The sequence below is a fragment of the Calonectris borealis genome, chromosome 15 (genome assembly GCF_964195595.1).
Source record: "Calonectris borealis chromosome 15, bCalBor7.hap1.2, whole genome shotgun sequence".
NCBI classification, from domain to species: domain Eukaryota; kingdom Metazoa; phylum Chordata; class Aves; order Procellariiformes; family Procellariidae; genus Calonectris; species Calonectris borealis.
Window position 1 is genome coordinate 5979307 of NC_134326.1, and position 15241 is coordinate 5994547.

The following is a 15241-nucleotide window of genomic DNA, read 5'->3' on the forward strand; positions in this document are numbered from 1 at the left end:
GAACAGGTATTTAAGATGTGCTACTGCACACTGGAATGCCATGTCCATACCTTATGGAGAGCATCTTACACTGTTTTTTTTTCCTACAAGCCCTTCACTTAAAATGCTAAGTTTTTATGTTTGTAGAAAAAAGCTGAGAACGCATTTTGAGCACAACCTGAGAACTGGAGTCCTAATTTAATCTTGTCAAATCTTTGGGAGGGTTGTGAGGGTTTCATGGTAATGCTGGCCATGATCCTTGTTGAACTGTGAAAAGGAAAACTTTTCCCTACCCGCAGGAACAGAGACTGGACTCCATAGTCATGGACCAAGAGTTTGTGATGTAGATGAAGAACAGATTATCTGTGTTCTTAAGTATATTATGCATAAATGTGCCTTTTGAACTATTTTTAAGTGTCCAAAATAAGGAACTGGGTATTTTGAAACAGGTTTTCATGCTGTGGTTTATTTTGCGTCAGGAGGTCACTGGATGTGTATGGAGTACTACAGAGAGAGCATTCCCATTAACGGGCTAAGACTTGCTTTAAAAAAATGCCACCTTATGTGTCTCACAGGACTCACCATTTTCTATAAATGTAATCTCTAAATGCTACCAGATTTTCAGGGTGTGCTGCATTTTTTGGGGCTTTTTTAGTACACTTCAGGCACAATGTTCTGAGCTTCAAACGGCATCAAATCAGAACGTGAAGGCAGCCTGCTTTGTCTTCTTCCCAGAAAATTTTGCTGAAGTTGAACTTGGCACTGAATTTTAGAGCTCGAAGCACAGCAACGGCACCAGGGAGGCACCGAGGCGGGGCGTCGCGGGGGGTAGCCTCGGCCCCCGCGCCCGGGCCGGGGAAGGCGAGCGGGGCCGCTGCGTCCCTGCCCCGGGTGACGGTCCGCCCTCCGCCGCCAGAGGGTACTCGGGGAGCGGGAACAGGGGAACCACAGGAGCCGAACTCCCCTCCGAGGGGGAACTTGAGACCGCTTCGCGGCGCCGGGCGGCGGTTCCCGTGCTGCAGCCTGCACATTCCTTTCCGAAACCCGAACCGGGGCTGGGGGCGGGCTCGCCCCGGCAACGGGAACCGCGTTCCCCCGCCGCGGCGCCGGGCGCGAAGGGGCTGCGGGGTGCAGCCGGGGCGCAGGGTGCCGCCGAGCACCGCTTCCCGCACCACCGGGGCCAGCGCGGGCCCCCGCTCTCACCCTCCCTCCGCTCCAAAAGTTCAGCCGTTTGGTGACGTCAGGGCGCCCGCAGCCAATGGGCGTTGCGGGAGATATTTTGGGAGGGGGGAGGGGCGCACGGTGCCGCGGGCGCTCGCCCGGCTGCCATGCACAGTGAATGGGGAGCGGGCGGCCGGCCGGCGGCGAGCGCAGCAGCGGGTGGGAGCGCCGCCGCCTCCGCCCCCTCCGTCTCCCCTCGCCGCCTCCCGGTCCCGGCTCCGCCGGCCGCCAGCGCGGGGGTGCGGGCCCGCGGCGGCAGCAGCCGAGCGGCGGGAGGGAGCGCCTGAGGAGCTCGCAGCGGGGTCGCTTTGAATTCCCAGTCCTCCGCGGGTTACCTGCCCGGCCCAGGTGGGGCGATGCGGAGCGGAGGAGGCTGCTTTGGAGATTGCCGCCGCTTCTGATGGATGTTTTGTGTGTGTGTTTACTCCGCTCCCGCTTTCTCTTTCATCTGAGGACGCATCTGGCTCCAGCTCTGTTAAACTGTCTGCCTTCTGGTACCGTTCGTAGATAACAGAAAGAAACCTGAGCCCGAAAGGCAATTCCCCACCTTCTTCCACCTAACGTAACCTTTTCAGGCGCCTTTGAAGGTTTGCTGGTGCTCCGGCGATGATGGCAGTGGTGGGTTCCCTTGGGCTGTACTAAGAGCCTCTTGTTTTCTTTTCCCTTTCTTCTTAGAGGCATTTCATCTTTAAGGGCCGGCTGCTTGTGCACACTTTTATACCCACTGAAGTGATCAAGAAACCATGTTGTCTGGTGGAAGGAGTGCGTTTCTTTGCCTTGGAATGATCTTGAGCTTTTGGAGCTCCGTGAGTTGGACGCCTGTTGGAGGATGCCCGCATAAATGTACATGTATTGCTTCAAACGTGGATTGTCATGGACTAGGACTCAAAACTGTACCGAGGGATATTCCCAGGAATGCAGAGAGACTGTAAGTAAAAACCGTTAAGGGCTCCTCAAGTACTTGTAAAAGCACCTGGGATGAGTTTCTCAACACCTGCGTATCAGTGCAGAGTACATACTAACAGCAGTTTCAGTAATCAAACACGGATTAATGTTTTCAGGAGGGAAGGGGAGGAGCTTTTCAGAAGTTACAGCTATCCTGCTGCTGTTCTTGCTTTTAAAAAAAAACAATCAGTTTCAGAGTTTCACCTTTTTTCAGTTTCGGTTACTATCTGATCAGGTGTTGCAGTGACTTGCGTGTAATGGAGTTCAGAGCTCTACCTGAAGTGCTCCCAGCAATAATCATTGTCAATGCAAACACCAATTTAATATGCAATTAGAAACCTGGATGTTTTCACCTGGTGGCTGGTAGCAGTTTCTCCTTACTTTCTCAGCATGGTGTCTTCATCACCATGGAAAAATCAACTACTGCCATAAACTAATTCAGATGGATAAGAAGTCACATTAAAGTAGCCTCTAATTTCTGTCTTAAATTGCTGTGGAGAAGCTGGTTATTTAATTTTTAATCTATTTCAGGGTTTATGATAGTAGTGTAATGTTGCTGGGTGCCTCCAGCCTTAGCACGGGAGAATGTAATGAATGTGTTCATCGTAGTAAATCTTATATATCATTAGTTCTCATGAGTTCTTTAGTTGACTGTTTTTACTTACTTAACAAGTTTCTAAGGAGAAAGCTGAAAGCAAGCTTCAGTTCTCTGATACAGTTCTGGCACTCGCTTGGTGCAGAGGACGGCATCTCTGACATTACTTAATGCATAGCATATGGCATATTTCAGAGAGTGCCCAGTGCTAGATACGAAGATGTCCGAAATGGAATGTTAAACAGAGCTTCAGCGCTGCTCTGCGCTGGGGTCCACGGATGACCTCAGGAAAGCGCAGTTAGTTGTGCCTTATGTGGATTAGCTGATAACTTAAAATGTTTTTTGAACTTGTAAGCAAATGCTGTAGATTTTATGGCCTGACTTCCTATTTTATTTCCTTCTGGGTCATAGAGTTGGGGAAACTTCAAACTCTCAAGCAATTTTTCCTCCAAGAAGGAAAGCTAGATGAGGTTACTAAACAAAGTTTTTGTGCATAGAGTCCTCTTAAAGGCTAAGTTCTGTCCCAGAATGAAATTTTATACTATCCTTGAATGTTCCTAAATGCATTTTATAGTGCTGAGAGCTCTTAAATGTTAGTCATATGTAGATTTCTTACTACACTACTCTACCATCTTTAATGTTTTGTGGCCATATCAGCCTTCCTTCTAACCCCAGCTGTGTGAACAATAGTTTTCAAGTGTCAGTGTTACAGAAAGCTTAACTTTTGTGCATGAAACTGTGTACCCTCTAAAATTGATGGGTAGCAACCTGGTAGTTTAGAGAGGAAAAAAATAAAAGAAAACAAAACCAAAAAAACAACCCCGAAACAACAAACCTCACAACAAACCACTACCAAAGTAGTATACCAAGTCAGTCAGAGTAAGTAAGTGTGATAACACAAATGTTTTGTATGCTTTATTGGTGAGGTGTGTTTGCATGGTTTTAAGAGTCAAGGGCTAGAATTAAACTTTTAAATTTCAGGTTAAAATGATTCACAAATACAAGGTTAGGTGGCCACCTAAGAAGAATTTTAAAATGGTAATTTGTTATTGCGTAAGTTTTAGGGGGACTGAATTTGTTTTGTTACTGGGTTTCATTTGTGAGAATGTACTTAATAGAGATGTTAAATTTCTTTGCCTTCTGTAAGAAGCTAAGCCAAAAGAGTAAGTTTCTTGGTATGTTAAGTGTTAAAAAGAATGAAGGAGAGTGTAATCACTGTGCTCCTGGTCCTGCTAATTTTTGGTGTTATTTACAGATTTAAATTTTAGATTAATGGCTGCATGAAGAACAATAGTAGCTATTTCATAATATTCAGCTTGAATATTTAACCTCAGAGATATACTACTGATAAATATAAAGTGTAGCTGTGTTGGGTGTTTTGTTTGTTTGGTTTGGTTTCTTAAAATAGTGTATTAGAGCATTCAGTGGCTGAAACCTTGTGGAGATAGCATACAGAGGATCATGTAGTAACATGTTATTCCATATTTTTAAATAGTCTTCACTTTTTATTCTGTTAGTCCATCATGAGCTTTTCACTGTTTTTACAGTGTTCACTGTCATCTTCATTACAACTGTGTTTTAAAGCCTGTATCAATTCTTTCAAATCTAGATTTCTACAAATTGCACTAATTTGAATTTTCTAATGTAAGCAGTAGAGAGAAAAAGACTTTATATTCCTCCAAGTCTAAATTCTGCTCACAGGTGAAACATCAGTCAGCCACTGGATATATCAGAGTATCTCATTTTTCTCTGTGGTCCAGAGCAACCTGTAACTATTTCTGCCATAACAGTGGGTTGATGTGTAGTCTTTAACTAGTTTGTTTAACTTGTAAATAAAACCAAATTGATTGTATCTGAAATGACAAAGATCTTTTTAATCTCAGAGAAATGTTTATATGTTGGAAAATAACAACTTTCTTGATGGCCACACACCAAGTGACTTGTTAGACTCTTATGCTGTGAAAAGGTATTCACTTCTTTCTGCATTCTCTTGAGCTAGAAATTCTGCATACCTGTTCAGGTTGGAAACTTCTTGGTTTAATTAATAAGAGATCTAATGGCACCACTTAAAATATTTTTCCACTAAGCTTTTAGCGTTATGTTTATACAAATGTTACAGATTGTTTAGGCTAGCGGAGCCAAGTTAAATATTATTTAAATTTGTGTTAATATGAAACCCCAGGAAAACTGAAAATATAACATTAAGGAAAAAATGGGAAATCTCTTTGGGGGGGGGAAATCTCTTATTGAGAAGTTCTATTAAATGAACTAGTGATCATCTCCTGATGGGCATCGCCAGAGCTTTGATTACTGATTCTTCATGAGAAATGTGATGCATACTTTCTTTTCTTTTCTTTTTTATTGAATGCTTTGAAGGTGTAGTTTTTGTAAAAGGTTTTATCTATGATTTCTGTCTTGAGAAGAGTCTACAAATTAACCAGTCATCCCAGAAACAGGGTTGAAAACTACCCTAAACTCTTTTTACACAGATTAATCTTTAATATAGCTTTACAAATATAGCAAGTAGCATTAGGTTTGTGTTGCAGTTTACCTTGTTATTACATTCTATGATAGTCTTCTAATTGTGTGGTATAGACTGAAGCTCTTGCTCAGTCAGGTTTCGTGAAGAGCTAAAAAGAGGTGAATGTTGTGTACTACTGCACAAAGAAATGATTCAGTCTGGAGAAAATAAGTGGTGAGACAAATATTTGTCATTTCCAAGGACTAACTTCCATTTACCTTTGTTCTAGAGAAGGAACCCTCAGAATAGCCATCATCTCACTCAGGAAGAGAGAGACATGAAAATAGGTCTAAGACTTTTCCCCAAATTGCAAGATGTGATGCTCCACAGAGGACCTTGTACACGAGCAGGATGATATAGCTGACCTTGTGGCTTGTTGTTAGTATTTACTGATCCATTCCACATTTGCTAAGTAACTTAACATCCTACCAAAAAAAGAAGTTTGTAGACCTTTTGTGTTGTGGAGAAAACTAATAATATAATAGTTAACTTTGGGGGTGGGCGCAGTGATTCTTTTATTTAAGCTATGCAACTGATAAGATGTTTTGTGCTAATAAAGGAAGCAGAAGTTAGGGTTTAGAAATTAAGAATATGTAAAAAACAAAATCCATAAAAAATCTTGAATCTTTTACCTTTCTGAAAAGTTCTTTAAGATTGCGTCATCAAACTCCTCTAATCAGAGTTTGCTTAGCAGCGCTTCAGTTCTTATATGTGATTCTCTATTTATGTAATTTGCTTCAGTGGAAATGTTTTCTATATATGTAAAATATTATACATGTAGCTTTTTATAACACTTAATAATGCTGATAGTCAAGTTTAGTTTGAGATGACATGTAAATGCAGTGAGCAGATCAAAGCCACCTGCTTGACAGTTCTATTCTTCGGCTCTGAAAGTAACAAGTGATATGGAGAAACTGCTCAGGATATCTGCTTTCTGTTTGAATATGAAGCATGAGCCTTTGTGTTTTTCCTTCCATTCATGCCTACTTATCTCCCAGTACATTATGCATGTATAAAAGTTTCTTTGGAGAATTTAGCCATGTTTGAGTTCTTGATTAATTTATACTTGGTGGCTTAGAATCTTGTTTAATTGATAGCTGTCCTGTGTTAATTGTTGTTTTGTTTTGTCTTTTACTTTGAAGGATTCTTTACCTTGCTAAATTGATAAAGCTTGCAAGACTAATCTGTTCTGTGCTTTGTCTGAGTAGCTAAATTGAGTGTGTCCACATTTAGATGCAATTTAGAAGCTTAGTCATCTGCTTACTCTGGAGTTTTCATGTGGTCTGGGGTTTCTGTTATACAAATATATTATTATGGTGTTTTTGGCCTAGGTGCATGTAGCTGCTGAAGTTGCACTGGCTTGTAATAAGTCTTCAACTTCCTCAATTTTGTCTCCAAATTAAATCTAAGCTCCTGTCTTGAATGCTTCCATATTACTGCGGAACGCAATGTTAAACACATGCAAATATAATTATACTGACTCTTACCTTGACATTCTGTTTTTCTAGAATTCTTTCCACTAGGGATTACCACTCATTTGTTTGTATAGTAATGGTCTCCAAAACCTTGCATGGAGCCTTTTGCCCCCACGTCCCCTAGGTCATGTGTCAATAAGTAGACTTACATGGCTTTGGCTTCGAAGAGCTTGCTCTCAGAGGTACTGATCCTGGGAAAACTTGACCGAGTTGCTTAATTTAATTTGGATACTTCCCTTTACTAACTTAAAGCTGACTACTTGTGCTTGACTGGACATTGACATGCACTTGTATAGGATCAGAGTCTTGCACTATTAAATTTGTTACCTCGTTTTGAAGTGACAGAAACAGGAAGGAGGATGAAATTAGCTATTGTAATGGGTAGCTACAGAAGCAAATAGTGGCTATTATCATGTTGTCTGTATTTGTTTGTTTGAATTTTGATTAGATTCCGAGATCAAAGGGACCAGACTAGTTACTGCAGAATTTTTTAATGAGTTGCTCTGAGACTATTCACTTTTTTCATATTCTTACTTTTGCAGCTGAGTATTGATTCATGCAGAAGAATTAGGTGAAAGGAAAGTTGCCCCTCTGAAGAACAACTGTTGTCTTTTAGGAAGTCCTAAAATATAGATGATGAGTATTGCTTCCCCCACCCCCGGAATTTGTGTGTGTATGAGTTTGGGGAAGTGTGTACCAAAGTCGGTATAGCTTACCTGCATAGATGGATTGTGAGGCCAAAAATAAGTAAATCGTAATACACTCTTATTTATACAGTGATCTGTATAAAAATCCTTGTGTTGTACACTGTCTGTCACTTGTAAGTTGATTGCTATGAAGTCATTTGACCCTCATAGTGAGTACTATCAGTAATCTTTTGGAATGTCACTGCCAAGCTTTTTTTTTTTCTTCTTCAATAGTTCAAGCATTTTCAGTTATGTTTAAAGCAAAAATAACCTGTCCTGCATGGACATTAACCTCTGATATGATTTGTTGTCTGCATTTCAGTAGTATCTAAGCTATTCCTCAGCTTCCACAGAGCAGAAAGAAAATGATTTTCCCACAGAAATCTCAAAAGATGCTTGAGGAGTTATAAGGATGATAGGGGAAAAGAACTTGGCTCTAATAAGGATATTCAGTGAGTAAGTTCCAGCTATTGCATGTTAAGAATGCTTGTTCACTGGAGAGACTGTTCAGAAGACTTAAATCAGGATGGGTTCCCTCCCAGGAACTAATAGCTCAAATGACTTGAAGCTTAATTTTTCTAGAACTCTTGACACAGTTCTTGTGGTGCCCACAGTGCTTGATTTCCCTTGGCTGCCTTTTGCTGCAGCTGATCTTTTAAAATGAATAGCTTTGTGTCTGGTGGTGGTCTAGTGGAATCCATTTGTCCTTGATTAGAAGATTTAATTATTCCTGAACAAAGGTGGAAAATAGGAGCCATTGGTTAATATTGTAGTTATGTTGGCTTACACTTGTTTCACTAGAAATTAATGGAAAAATGTTTTGCTTTGTGTCAGAGTTGAAATGTGTCAGGATCCTTCCCTAGTCACAACTGTATTGCTGTTTGTTTTCCATGTATTACACCTGCTAAGGGTGGTGTAATGTTCAGATAAATTTTCCGAAGACTGAGCTTGAATTGAGCTCTCTTTCACCTTTGGCTGTTGACCATTCAAGTAATTTTTCAAGCAAATGAAATAATTTGTGGATTTTTTAAAATATATCTAATTAAGAAGTAAATCACCTCCCCCCCCAGCAATTCCTGATTTCCTTTATCTTTTTTTTTTCCATACTTGCCTCTCTTTCTCTAAGTTTGAACCTACAAAATATAACTAAATCTTGTTACTGAAGTAACATAACTAGCTCTTTCCAATTCAGAATGATTGTGAACTTGCAAGTTCTGGAGCCTCTTTTGTCTTCAAAAGTGCCTCCAGCCTTATGAGGTACTACACTGTAGCAAACTCTTTGTGATTAAAGCGATGATTCTTCCTTTCTAAGTTAATCTGAGACACTGAAATGCCTTGTATGAAGTGCAGGTCTGCTGCTGGACTTTGGTCTTGATGTAAGCTTCACTGTGCCTTGTAATACTACAACTACTGAATTATCTCAAATGTTGTGTTAACCTCAGGAAGAAGTTGTGGAATGTTCTTCATAAGTAACCTAGTACCTCTTAGTTCTTTCGTCTGTTTGCTCTCTGGAACTACAGACAGATACTGGATCAGGTAAAGAATTTCTGTGGCTCAGCATTGAAACCCCTTTCAACAGTGGCTGATCATCTGTGGCTGGGGGGAGAGTGTGACACTGAGCAAGTATGCTTCTTCAGTGCTAGCAGATCATGTATTAGTTTTAAGTAGAGCCAACTTTCTGGTGGAAGCTTGATGATGGCAGCTGTAGGAATCAACATGCACATCCTCTGTTGTGCAGTTCCACAGCTCCCTAAAGGGACTTCGCTGTTCCTGTTTGGCTTATATTCAACACAAAGCAGTGTTGTTTGTCCTCTTCAAGTTGAGAAAAAGCAAGTTTCTATCTTCAGGTGAGGAAGGAAGGAAGGAGTCAAGGTAACTTTGGGGAGAAAAGCTAAAGTGAACTTCAAATGGGAAAGCTTTTTGAAGAAAAATAATGTTGGCGACGTCATGGAGAATGACTAGATGTGACGTGTGGCAAAGATTTCTTCAGGTGATTGTCTAGCCATACATTCCTATTACAGGGATGTATAGATGAGCAGTGGTGTTCAGAAAATGTTATCATGATAGAGGTAAATTTTGTGCCCCATCCTCTTGTGAAGTCTTTGAGATAGGCTGGTAGAATGTGCGTCCTATTCTTGTCTCCTTTCTGTTCCTTGGGTGACAGGGATTTTCTATTTACTTTTTGTTGATTCAAGTGCATTATTATAATATGATATGAATTTTGGCTTGGGGCTGCTGTTGTCACTCCTATCCCTTTTATGTTCATTAACAGGTTTTGCCTGCCAGTGTAAGGCTATATCAATTTGACTTTTTTGTTTGTTTTTAAGTAATTTTCAGGATAAGAAGAGGCTGGGTTCTAGTAATATTCTGGTTGCAACATGGCCCAAGCTATTCTGTTTTCAGTATTTTAAAAGTCTTTTCTCCAGAGATCCGTAATGCTCTATTTTCGAATCTGTTTTCAGTGTTGTCCAGTCAGACATATCATTTAAGATCGTGAATGACTCTCATCAATGGCAAGAACTACTTCTTCCTCATTGAGAAACAGCCTTTTAAGCAACAGACAGTCTTTTCTAATGGTACTAAATATATAAAAGATCTATTGACCTATTTACATAAGGGGAACAGGTCTGTGGTCTTGTATTCAGAGTAAATTTTAGATGAGTTGAAGGCCATCTCTGTACAAAGAGAGTTTAAGAGGCTGGTTCTTACCTCTCTGCCAGTTATTTTCAGCTTTGTTCTTTTTTCTTTTTTTTTTTTTTACCCCAACTGAATCTGATCTGTCAGTTGTCTCTGTCAGAATAAATTTCTCTTGTATTTCGGTTTTATACCATCTGTTTGGCCGCAATATATTTTTTTAATAGTATGATTGATAGATTTCTGGACCTTTTAATTAGATTTCTATCTGTGAGTTGCTTCTTTTTCTGAGACCTTAATTTAATTTTGTCCCTCAGGTGGAAATCATTTTAACCGATGGCTATATTCTTTCCTTTTCTGTCACTGATGAAGGGAGCGTTTTCAATAAACATCAGTTCAGTTAAAATGAAGAAGAAAACTCAGTGTTTTAAAGCTGGTCTTGTCATGACTTTCCATCAAGCAATCTGCAAAACCTATCTGAAATTTACTTCCAAATTGATTTCAGAATTTGTATTGCTCACTAACTCACTTTTACTTATGCTTTCCTGAAAACTTGCAATACTGTTGCAGAAATGATTCTTAACTTCTTATGTCAAAGGGACTTATCAGGAGAGCCCTCTATGCTTCCTGCAGAGAGGTCAGTATGACTACCTTCCTACTTCAGTTGCATGGTGAAGAATCAACCTTGTGGAAGTAGTATGAGGTTATTAATGAAGACCCTCAAACACCTATTAAATGTATTTAGGGTCCAAGCAACACTGAGAATTTTGGGAGATAGTGTTTTTATCATTGATACCTTACTGGCTGCTACGTGGACCTGTGTTCATTCCAGTTTGAGGTGCAAGGCTTTTAGCAATGATGCTGTATTTAGGAGTTTAATTGGACAGACTTGAATCCTCTTCTGTTGTGTGCGGATACTCTAGTGACATTATGCTGTGGCTGTACATACAGACAATCACCCAAAAGAACAAGAAAAATCAGTTGCCTTTGATTTTTCAGAATGTTTTCTCTGTGTAGCTTCACAGTTGTTCCTGTCTACGTAGACAGAAGATCGGTGGTTCTATTTCAACCAGGGCTCCATGTAAGTGGAGGGATAAACTGCTCTGGAGGTTTATGATTTGGAGATCAGTAACCCATTTTAACAGCCTGTGAAAATGCTTGTAGAAGGTGGGGGGGATGGTGATGAACTCCATTTCTGATAGATTTTTAAATTTATTTTTCTTCCATTTTGATGTTCTTGGTTGGGAGGAACTGCCCTCATTTGAAAAAAAGAAAGGTTGCTTTGCAAAATTTTAAATTTGCTGTAATTTTCATGATACCAGTTCAAAATATGTAATGCAAGTTAGGCTACTTTAGAGTTGAGGACAGTGCCTGCTGTACCAATCAGTACTGTTTCATCTGCTTGTCTTCATCGCTTTGCTCTTTTTGTCTTTACTGAAAGCTCTTTGGAACTTCTTCGTGAAGAAATCTTGAGCTATCATAAGGGTGCTCCTAGGCATGGTAACAGAAATGGTAATAAATTTCATATTAGTGAATCTGAGGTTATGATCTCCAAAAGCACAGCATTATAAAATGCAGGTTTTAATGTCTGGCTCCAAACTCCTTTTTCCAAGAGCTAGGTTCTGTCAAGGTTGGCTGCTTGACTGGGGAGGATGCGGAGTGGAGGGGAAGAGTATGTGAAAGAACATTCTCATGAAATGTTTCAAAAGATAAGCATTTAACTATTACGGAAATAACATGCTGAAAGCAGAGGCATAGGTGCATCCTTGTGCATACTAATAGTTATAGGACTATTTCTTAATCCTTGTTTTTTTCAGTTGGTCTTTTTCCTTTATTCCTGTGGCTGGAAAGGAATGTGGTAGTTAACTTGTACAAAATAAATGTATTAGTAGATATAAAAGTATTACTGGCATGTGTTGTTATGGGACCCTAATAAACAACCTTGACAGTTTCAAAAGATACAGACAATGAGTTGTGAGCCTTATGCACTTTCTCAGGTCATAGTAAAACTACATGTTTTAAGTTAGTTCAGCCAAACTGTCCTACTGTATTGTTTTCGTTGACATTTTCTCTGGGTAAATAACGAGCATTTCTTCAGATATTCTAGCAGCTTTTAAAGTTGAAGAAGTACTCGGTTGTCAGTCTGCCAAAATGGTTATTAGCATTAGCAGTAGATATAGTTTAATGTATTATGTAATACTGACTTAATACAAAAACTTGTCTTGGAAAAGCTTTTTCCACAAACAACTTGCCCCAAAGTAGAAAAGATTCAAAAGCCTAATTGCAGTTTTTCTTTAGAGATTCCAAAAAGCTCATCCTAAAATGGAAGACGTTTCCCTAGAATTTTGTAATCATGTTCCTTGGGACATGCTGTCTTGTCAAAGATGGATGACCAAAGAAATTCTCAATTGTTACCCAGAGGTCTATGTAAGAATATTATTTAGCTTTCATTAATAATTTTTCCCCCCTTACAATGAGAAAATAGCAAACAGCACAGAACCCTTGTCTGCTAAAGGCTTGATTGCCCATTCTCTCTCTTTTAGAATATAATATGTAGCATAAAAAGCTCATATAACAAATGTGGTCCCATGACATCAATCTCATTAAAATTAATCACTGCATATATGTGTACTGGTCGTCCACAGATGTGGAGACACTAATGTTTAATTGAAACAGTTGTATTCTTTAAATATGACTCTGAGAAATTTTAGCAAGAAAAAGGTGCATCCTGAAAGCAGTTCAAATGTCTTGTGCCTTCCTGTTAGTCATAAAGCATGTTTTGCCTGGACTTCAGTGGGACCTTAGCTTACAGATTTTCCCCAAATTTATCTTTCATCTGTGTGATGGTTTTGTTTAGACTGGGGAGGCATTATATTAAGTACATTTTTTGAAATGCTGATTTTGGAAAAATCTGGATGAAACATCTTTGCTTCGTGAGGGTGGCAGTGGTTACAGCATCACTTAGTGAGGTGGGAACTTCTGGGTCACAAGCTTCTCTGAAATAGTTGTAGAGTGATGAGAAGAGGCTAGTCATCTCATCCTTTTGAAGTGGTAGAGCTGGTTAGAGATGGTGTTTTAAGAATATAGCTGGGGAGCAGAAAAGAGAACTCATTGTAAGGATATAGTACAGGGAAGCAATTGTGCATTTCTGAAATGCCTAAATAAATGCAATAGGGAGATAAGCTGGAGACAAGAATAAAGTGGTGAAACAAATCATGGAAGTAAAATTCTTGAGCAAAGAAAACTTGTTTTCCAGAAGTGGAAGTAGATATTGAGAAATAAAGCCCTAAAGCAAAGGCTGGTTCTTCAGAGTGAGACAAAAACACACATCTGGATATAAGTTTCCCAGATAAGAATGTGAAAGTATACGAAACAGCCCAATGATCCTTTGGAGTTGTGAGTTTTAATAGATAACATATGAAAAGACAGTAAAAGCTAAGGAGCAATCAAAAGTGTTTTATGGATTTTTTTGGTTTTGGGTTGGTTTTTTTTGGGTTGGGTTTGTTGTTTTTTTTTTTTTTTTTTTGGCCTGACAAGTTCTTTAGCTAATTGCTTATGAAGTTTTTTAGAAGTTGAAAATTAATTATTCCCAGTTGACGTTAACTTCATTTTATAGAATAGATATTTTCCAAGGTTGTTCTTCCATAGTTGTTAGGTATATAATAGGGTTCGTGCAGAGTGGTTTTATAAGCATGAGAAGTTTCAGTAACTTGAAACATCAAATATGTGTGCTAAGTCTTGTTTAGAAAAATTTGAGTTTTGTGTTCATTTAGCAAACATTGTGAAATCAATTCAGCTTCACTCCAGCAAGTCAACTGTTGAAAACCAAAAATTGGAGGAAGACAGGGGGGAACAGGGAAGGTGGGAATCTACTTGAGAATGAAGAAAATTGCTTGTGGTTGTAACATCCGGATGCTAACTTGGTCAAGTCAATACACAACTTCCTTCAAAATTTCATTTTACATATTAAAAGTGTCCTACATCTTTTACTGCAACTCTTGGCTTAATCTGCTCCTTAGTGGCTACAGTAGGCATACACACTCGCTGTGGTGCTTCTTGGAAAGGACAGAGTTGGTGAAACTGGATGCTTGTTAAATTAAAAAAAAAACCTGAACAACAACAACAAAAAACCCCAAACACAAACAAAGACCTCTATTACGTTTCCAGGAAAAGATCTCCTGGGAAGAGTTTCTAGTCCGTGCATGTCTGAAAGTAAGCAAGGAGATGAAATCGGGGCTTGATTTTCATGTCAGGCTTCACTAAAATTATTGTTTGTTGGTAGAATTTTTTTCCCAAGTCATCAAGGATTACAGCAGTCAGAAGCAGGTGTGCAATATTTCAAGTCCTAAACATCAAATTGTCTGTATTAGTGAAGAGCACTAAGCAGATAGCAGTTTATTCACTGCGTTATATTCGGTCATATACCACATAATCAAGTAAAATACAGACTTAAATGCAAACATCAGATGTTGTCTCTGTGGAATAAAGCAATGTGAATTTTGCTGACGTTTACATGCAATGTGGTTTTTTTCCCAGATGAGCCTGTTGTGATTGATTGTGTATAGAATTAAAAAAAACCAAAACCAACAAAAAGAGACAAGTGTGTAGAAAAGTCAGGGCAAAAAACAATTTCATGAAAAATAATAATTTTTGTCAGTCCTTTTTTTTCACTTTATTGTGTTAAGAATTAAGAATTAATAATTAAGTAGTCCTTAATTAATATTAAATTAGCATTAAACACACTGAAGAAATTATTAAAATTTTGGGAAAGTGTAAATGTTTGCCACAAATTGTAGTAATGACATTAACTCTGAAGAATGCTCATGTTTCTTACAAGATTTCTTCTGAAGTTCAGTTATCACAGGTTATATTTTACATTGATTTACAAGGAATTCCTATTTGAGATAGTGAATGTGAATTCATTTGGGTAACCTTTAAAGTCCAAAAGTGACGAAGATTGAAGTAGAGGCACGTATCTGTTCATATCCTGATGAGGTTGTCCATTTGATAGTTGTGTGAAAATATGGCCCAAAGAATGTTTGACATTGTCTGTTTTCTACCTGTATAACTGCTTGGTCATGGTTGGAATAGCACTGGACTGATGTAACCACCTGATGTCCATACAACCAGCTGGTGCATGTTGGATATGAAAGATGAGCTACAGTTATAGGAGTTAAGTAGGAAT

At 39.1% G+C, this 15241-nt stretch overlaps 1 protein-coding gene across 1 annotated transcript in view; it reads left to right on the plus strand.

Moving 5' to 3' along the window:
• The first annotated feature begins 1447 nt into the window (after window positions 1-1447).
• SLIT3 (slit guidance ligand 3) overlaps window positions 1448-15241 on the plus strand; it is a 533309-nt gene continuing 519515 nt past the window's right edge. The window contains exon 1 of the mRNA XM_075164102.1: window positions 1448-2128. Within this exon, the coding sequence (XP_075020203.1) occupies window positions 1944-2128 (185 nt within the window). The 5' untranslated portion in view covers window positions 1448-1943. The remainder of the gene's footprint in view (window positions 2129-15241) is intronic.